This window comes from Aulonocara sp. 'chitande type north' Nkhata Bay, linkage group LG13, assembly GCF_057382095.1.
Source record: "Aulonocara sp. 'chitande type north' Nkhata Bay isolate Kocher_YH1m ecotype deep benthic linkage group LG13, A_spYH_male_GT1.1, whole genome shotgun sequence".
Classification (NCBI taxonomy): domain Eukaryota; kingdom Metazoa; phylum Chordata; class Actinopteri; order Cichliformes; family Cichlidae; genus Aulonocara; species Aulonocara sp. 'chitande type north' Nkhata Bay.
Window position 1 is genome coordinate 11,305,546 of NC_141356.1, and position 7,968 is coordinate 11,313,513.

At 42.6% G+C, this 7,968-nt stretch overlaps 1 protein-coding gene across 1 annotated transcript; it reads left to right on the top strand.

Moving 5' to 3' along the window:
- Positions 1–1,356: 1,356 nt before the first annotated feature.
- On the top strand, positions 1,357–7,309 carry adob (2-aminoethanethiol (cysteamine) dioxygenase b). Its single transcript, XM_086258714.1, has 2 exons — positions 1,357–1,592; positions 3,116–7,309. The coding sequence occupies exon 2, from the start codon at positions 3,272–3,274 to the stop codon at positions 4,028–4,030; it is 759 nt and encodes a 252-aa protein (XP_086114840.1). The 5' UTR covers positions 1,357–1,592; positions 3,116–3,271; the 3' UTR covers positions 4,031–7,309.
- The last annotated feature ends 659 nt before the right edge of the window (positions 7,310–7,968 follow it).

Consider the following 7,968-nt stretch of genomic DNA (forward strand, 5'->3'; position numbering starts at 1 on the left):
CCTCCCTCAAACATGCCTCTTGTCCTTGTGGCCAAACAGCTCAGTCTTCGTCTTTTTGGCTCATCCATTTGGGCAGCTGTGAATTCCAGCTGAGCTTGAAGGTGTTGATTTTGGTGCCGGGGCTCCTTCCTGTCCATGATGTTGTAAAATGAGCTTCACTGTGGCGGGCTTCAGCCTTGGCTGTTCCAGGTTGTTCCTGGAGATCCTAACCCACTTCCTTCCTTCCAGAGCTCGGTGGTGACACATCTAAAGAACTTAGACTTCGGTACGACTGCGTGATGTGACGATCTCTAAAATCTGCAGCTGTTTAGAAGAAGAGAGAACTTCCCAGCTTGTTGTTCTGAGTATGATGAGCTGTCTCGTTTATCATGTTTCTTTTTCTCTTTTTTGAGGATATGTGGTCCCTTTTGCCATTTCACTATTTTTATTATATTATTGGCCATCTGTCTCTTTGACACTGTGAATATTTAATGTTTGTTAAGTTCATGAAGAAGTGCGTCAGCCTCAAAATGTCTTGGGGGAAGGATGACGCCGGAGCATTTTGCAGTTTTTAAGCTCTGCCTGTATTGGTTTATCTCACGTTTTTGACATGTTTTTGTGTTTTATGTTTACTTCATGCTGCGTCTGCTGCCAAGAACTGATGGAAAATAGCTGATAGCTTAATCGGGTCATGAGATCAATGTTTTTGTGCTGCTCCCTGATAAAGACAGGCTGAAACGAGGCTAATGTGGTTGTAAATGGCGTTTCTGTTGATAATAACCTGAAGGCTGAGGGTTCAAATCCAGCTGGAGCGGTGAATTATTATAAGTAAAAGCATATATGACACTTATGTCCACATTAATCACCAGAACGCTGCTTTTTGACATCTTTAATAAACAAGATGTGATAAATGTGAAACTCGAGGCCGTCCGAGTGTAAAGTGCCACATTAATGCTCCCACGGTGAACCGTGGAGTGTTTTCTTTGGAATAAAGCGTTCCAGGAAACGAGGCTTCATCTTTCAGACTAATATGCTTCAGACAGTTGATGCACTCTATATTTATCCCGATGTTGGCCCGCTGCTGGGTTACTCCTGTCGACTGTTTGTAACTCAGTAATGACTGGGGGCAAAGAGCATTAAGAAGTAAATATTCAGAGGCATGCTGGGTAATGTAGTGCTACTAGATATTCGCTTGACCTTAAGCTCGCGGATAAAGCGACAATGTTCGCAGTGCGCTGACCCTGGAGGAGAGGGACCTAAATACGAAGCTCATTTTGTCCCCGTTTGACTTCAATCTGATTTGGTGTCGTGGACGTCCACGCGAGAGGCCCGACAGACTTCGTTTCCCACAATGCACCAGGTGTGAACCCGTGAAACGCTGCGCGGTGCGGACGTGTTTGACAGTAATTCAAAAATGGGGCAGCGGAGCAGATAAGAGTGACCGCGGCGGAGTGTGACGAAGGCCTCCAGACACCCCAAAGCTCCCCGAGCTTCTCCGGCTCCTCCTGCTTTGTGTCCGTTTGCCTCTTTAGCTTGTTTGTGTGCTGCTCGCGGAGCCTCACGCGCTGATCGACAAAAACGGGAATGAATGAGGACAGCAGGCTGTGAAAAAGGTGAGCGCAGGGAAGCAGGTGAGGTCTCACTCTGCTGCCGTTTCCGGACACCGGAAATCATTCCGTCCAAAGAAAAATGCACAAAACCAGACTAACGGCGGTCAACGTGCCACGTGTTGTTGTGGTGATCGCACCGGTGACGTATGCGTTGTGTTTTTGATATTAGCTTTAAAATCAGCTGTTTGGTGGGATTTCTTTCAGTTCATGTCGGGTTAATGATTATGATCCATGACGTCATGTTTGTGTGAATGCAACACTTTTTCCACTGAAGCTTCAGACACACTTGCAGCACACCTGGACAGGTCACCAGTTTAGAGACACCTCACAGAGAGGCCCCAGCGGGTTCGAGTCCGGGCATCATAATTTAAAATCAAATCACTTGTATTGTCACATCACATGTGCAGGTACACGGGTACAGTACATGCGAGTGAAATTCTTGTGTGCGAGCTTCGCAAGCAACAGAGTTGTGCAAAAATACAAATAACATAAAACACGCAAAAATATAAGAATGGCTAAATCTGAGAGTAATAATTACATGTACAATATAAGAGTGCATGCATTCTAAAACGCACCACGAGATTCATCAAATACACTTGATGCTTTTTTCAGTGGGACCCAAAACAATCATTGTTTTCAGGGTTTTTCCTGAACAGGTGCTAAAATAGTACCTGCTCGCTGGGCTACAAAGCTATCTGAGCAGGTACTGAAATGTGATGTCATCAGACCGCATGCCACCGATTGGCTGCTCAGTGGTGTCACTCGATGAGTCACGAGAGCGTCTCATTCCCGAAAATTAAACTGCCATTTTTGAAACCCAGTAACAAGGGAAACGGCTCCCCGAGTCACCTTGTATGGATTAATTACAGTTAAGATAAGATAAGACTTTATTGATCCCACACGGGGAAATGTGTGCATTACCTCGACTCAGGTAGAGATAGCAGAAGAAAAATACAAACAAATACAAAATAAATAAGATAATAAACGGTAGCATACACCGTATGTGATTATGCACAGAGGGTTGTTGAAATATGCAACAAATAAATGGAACTAATTAAAATAATTATCCTAAAAATATGTGACAAATTGTTTCTGAATTGATTTACCTACTCACTTTTATTTGTTTTGGGGTTTTTTGTTAAAATAATCATTTTTTATTAACGTTTTTTTTTTTTACTTTGCCGTCCTCTGTATTTGTTTCCTTTTGCAAATTCAAAGTGTTTTCATGAGGTCACATTTTTAAGGTTTTGGTTGATGGACGTCAAAATTGAAAGTAATAATGAAAGGAGCCGAGAAATTATCTAAAACTTAATTTAATAACAAATTAGTTTGTTTATTTGTGAAGTTTGCAATTTTGGCCGCTTCGGTCCTCCGTGGCTTCACACAGCGGAGTTACGTTTGCACTGATGGCGGCGCTGTAAACCGTCGCAGACTCTGTGGGAGGACACCCGAAGGATGAATACCAGCCCTGCTGTTTCTCGTTATTCGGTTTATGATATTTAATTTCGTCGTTTTTGTTTCTGCAGTTTCTTTTTTAGGCTTTGATCTTCGTGAGGGCAGAAACCAGTGAGCCGAGCCCCTGAGGAGTGAGTCCTCTCGCGGTCACACGATCTTCGGCGCTAGCTACACACAGCTACAGCTAACGGGGACCAGCGGACCGAGCGGCGGCTCCTCGCTTCGGTATGATGCCCGGTGACAGCAGTATGGCCTCCCTGGTTCAGAGGATAGCTCGGCAGGCTCTCGTCACCTTCAGGAACACACCCGCGGTGGGCGACGAGGCTTCCAAGTCCTTCCTGGAGAACCACGGCAAGCTCCGGAGCCTGATGTCGGAAGTGCGGGCTGCCGACCTGAAGCTCGTCCCGCGGAGAGCCGAGGACGGCGACGCGCCCCCTGCTCAGCACCCGTATCACCGCGGTGCGCCCCCGGTCACCTACATGCACATCTGTGAGACGGACCAGTTCAGCATGGGGGTGTTCCTGCTGAAGAGCGGGGCCTCTATCCCGCTGCACGACCACCCGGGCATGCACGGCGTGCTCAAAGTCATGTACGGGAAGGTCCGGATAAGCTGCTTCGACCGGCTCGGGCGACCGGGCGGGGGCGGGGACGCGCTGGCCCGGGCGGAGATGGGCGCTCTGCGGCGCTACGTGCTTCGCTCCACCGGGGAGTACACGGAGGAGAGTGGACCCTGCGTCCTCTCCCCCGACCGGGACAACCTCCACCAGATTGACGCCGTGGATGGGCCCACAGCTTTCATGGACATCTTAGCCCCGCCGTACGACCCGGACGACGGCAGGGACTGTCACTACTACAAGGTGCTGCCCGGGGACGGGGTCAAAGACTCGGAGCAGACGGAGAAGGAGGTCTGGCTCATGGAGATCTCGCAGCCTCCGGAATTCTGGTGCGGAGGGGAGCCGTACCCGGGCCCGGAGGTGTGCCTCTGATCCCCCCTCCACCCTCCCGGAGCCCTGCAGCCTGGCTGGATCCACAAAGGATCTCCACAGTCATCATCAGAGCCGCCAGCAGGCGCAGAGTAAAGGGCCAAATGTGGGATTAAATTGTGGTAAAAGGTAGAAATGATGCATCAGCCCTGCAGCACACACTCTGGAGCGTGAATTTTATTCACCCCAGCTTCTGCTTCAGTTGGACAAACATCGGAGCCTCAGGCAACAGTAAACGACTTCCTGCCTGTGCTGTGATCCCCGTGGATGTGACGGTCAGGAACCCACATCTGAATCATTCTGTTGATGTGCTGACTTTCAGGAAGTAGTTTTATTTTTAAAAACTGAGGCTCTTTACTCTACAGAGACTCCAGTTAAGCCAGAGTCTGTCCTGAAACCTGACTGAAGCTCATAAACCTCTCTCGGAATTTATATTTACTCTGCTCAGTGACACTAACCTGTATGGAGGACCCCAGCTGCCCAAATCACACACAAATCCATTGTTGAATCGACAGTTTTCTTGTTTCCAGGCTGTCAAAATGGGGGAAAAATAGATGTGCAGGACTGAAACGACCACAGTGAAATCCAGCCAATAAGCCTTAATGCATCAATAAGTTTATTAATAGTCCATGGGCATAGATGAATATTGGATTCATAAAATTTAATTTACTGCTGTATAATAAAATAATTCTCCCATTTCGTTACCTTCCCAGTTATTCATTTATAAAAGTGTTTAAAATGATTTAAAATTGGTATAGAGTTCTAGGTAATACGCTAATTTGTGATTCGCCATTAAATATGTAGGAATATGAGCATCAGAAAACTCCATGTTGTTTGTATGCATTGCTAACTCTTCAAAGAATGTATAGATAAATAAGGGATTAAAGAGATTCTAGGCCAAAGGTTTGACTATGAAGGAAAACATAAAAAGAAATATAAAAAATAAAGTAAAATAATGCAGAAGCAACTTAGCTGTAAAAGTATTAAATGACCCAATAATACATGTTAGTATTTTAATTATCTATTAATTTATAAATGAGCAGGTGGTGGATAAATAATTTAAATTTAAATATTTATTCTATAAAGTGACAGTTTTTGTTTTCTTATTATTTTGTTAATCATTTTCTTTTCTTTGTTTCCAAATTTTGTTTTTGTAAAATCAAAATGTTTGTGATGTTAACTTTTTGATTTCGGTGGATTGATGCCAAAATAGAAAATGAATTTAAAAAGGACAGAAAGAGGTTAACTGCACAAATTTGTGTTTTTGGCGGCTTCAGTCTTCCATAAAGTGTTGAATCTGAATCTGACCGACAGCTGTTTCGTTACAGTCACATCTGGACTGATTTTCAAAGCTAAAATCAGACCAGGTGTTTTTATTTCACACCTGAAAGTTGATAATGCTGCGTTTGAGAAAAGTCTGGAATTTTCTGCTTTCATTTTGACTGAATTTTTCAATAATACTAACAATAACAATAATAATTGGGATGTTTTAATACACGTCAGTACTTCATGTCCTTCAGTCTGAGGACCTCACTGGTAATGAGTGACTTGCGGTGTTTATTCAAAAGAAGGTTTCAGGTACAGGAACAACTACAGAGGACTGTAACTGCTGAAATAATTACTTATTAGGAACAAAACCATATTGGAAACAAATGCAAGCATTAATTACACTTTTATGAACTTAATTATGTTCACTTTGGTTTTCTTTATTAACCAACTTTAAATATTTTCCTTTCCTCTTGTCACCTGATTTATTTCCCCAAATATCTTTTATTTTTACTTTATTTTTTTTCTACTGTTCTGCTTCAGCTAAACCATCTGAAACATACAAATAATAAAACTGTAAAACTGCCTAAATCACAAATGAACATATCAGTGGTAAACATTTATACTTTTGCCCAACGCAGAAATAAAATGAAAAATGAATTGGGGGGTAATGTACTTTAAAATAAATAAGTACTGCTAATTGAAATAAATACAGTAATAAATAGAAATCAGTTCATTTATGTCCATGTAGCATTAATATTCACTTTGATGGCTTTATTAGCAAATGTATAATACCATAATGTAATTTATATTTTTGGCTTCTCTGGTTCTCCGTACACGTGTACCCAGCCGCTACCATGTATTACTCTCCGCATGAGGGGAAGCAAAAACGTCCCAGGCTCCTGGCTGCTCCTTGAAAGCAGCACTGAAGGACCACTGCAGGACCCTGCTGATGTCTCTTTACTCGTCTTCCTGCTTCAGGCTTTGTGACGTCAGAGCTTCGGGTCTCTTTTGAAGACTGAAATCTCGTAAAGCTGCAGATTTTCTCGTGTTAGGACTCTTTACGCCGTCGCCGCCTTTTCTTCTTCTTCTCCTTTCTGAGAGACTCCTCAGGACTGTGTTCATGTTTGTATCTCCAATTGAAAGATGTGCACTAAATCGAGTTTATCAGCACAAAGTGTCTTTAAGAGAAATGTCAGAAAATGTCCATGTGATTACAAAATAAAGAGAAAAGAAATCTGTTCATCCTTAAGTTTGATTAGCGCCGGAATTTATTTGTAATTAATTTTTATTTAATTGTTATTCATATAACTTCCTTATTGTGTTATGATTTTGGCACTTAGAGTCCTCCATAGCACTGATAATATCATGTAAATACAGTATGTAATACATTTATGCATAAATGAGAAAATAACTTGAAAGATCAAATGAGAACATTTTAGAAATTTGGATTTGATTCCCACACAAATGCAAGAAACACGAGAGCAAATAAAAGCAGAGATTTGTCTGTTTCAAAGTTAAATGAACCACCAGGGGGCGGTGTTCCCCCGCTGTGGTTGTTGATGGGTGTTTTATAGCATCTTTGTCCTCACACAGGAAATGTGCTCTTACTATCTCTCTTGGTTAAATAAAGGTAACCCTGCGTCGCTGCACCATCTGGTGGTAGAAACTGGTATTACATGGATGTGCAGCCTGGCCATATTTCAGCTTTAGTTGATATTTTTTGGACACAATAAACAGATGATTTGAACATAAAGTTGCGGGTGTATCCTCACAGTCCGCTCCTAGCTTTAGTAAATTTTGGAATAGGTACCTTTCATGCCCACATAGCAATTTAGTGACAGACCATTTACTGATTCACGTTTTTGTCCATATATTTTTGATTTTGACAGCGTCAGTTCTCCACATATGAGGAAGCTGGGGCAGAATCTGTCATATACACCTGAACCAATGTTCCCTCTAATTTTCCATGTGTCTGAGCGAACACACAAACTCCCTGAGCGTCCCTTGGTCCACTGTGAGCGACAGCAGACGTGTGCACTTTGGTCACGCCAGTGTCGAATCCATCCAAGTTACATGGTTTACTAAAATAATCAAATTACAGCATTTACATTTATGTTAGACGACTTTTAATTAACTGCTTTAGCCCACTTACAATGAAAATGTAAACAAATCTTAAAAAATAACCTGAACTCCAATAAAGCTCTGACTTGTATGATGAGTCTGAGTCTGGGAGAGAGTCTGTAACTCTCTGTCTGCAAAATACAGTAAATAATGACCAATGTTGGGAAATTAATTATATAGTTACTTCTTCAAAAAAGTAACTGAGTTATGCAAACAAAGTTTTTTGCAGCTGTTTACCTAAAAATGCAGCCAAGGCGTTTTTTTAAACAAACATTTCAAACTATTTACAGAACAATCAGCTGTTCTGCATCAAATCTGATGCCACACAAATTATTTGTGCCGCTCCAAAAAATAATTTCTGTCCACTATGAGATGAAGGAGAACAACAGCCTGATACCTGCAGGCCTGACAGCAGCAGATGTGTCACTGCTGTAACACCTGTAACACTCAGCAGGCGCCTCATTGTTCTAACACACACAACAAAACTACTGACTACACTACACACTAACTACACACTAACTACACACTCACTACACAAGATTTGTGCTGAA

Coding starts and splice junctions, on each gene's coding strand:
- adob (XM_086258714.1), top strand. CDS start 3,272: ATGATGCCCGGTGACAGCAGTATGGCCTCCCTGGTTCAGAGGATAGCT.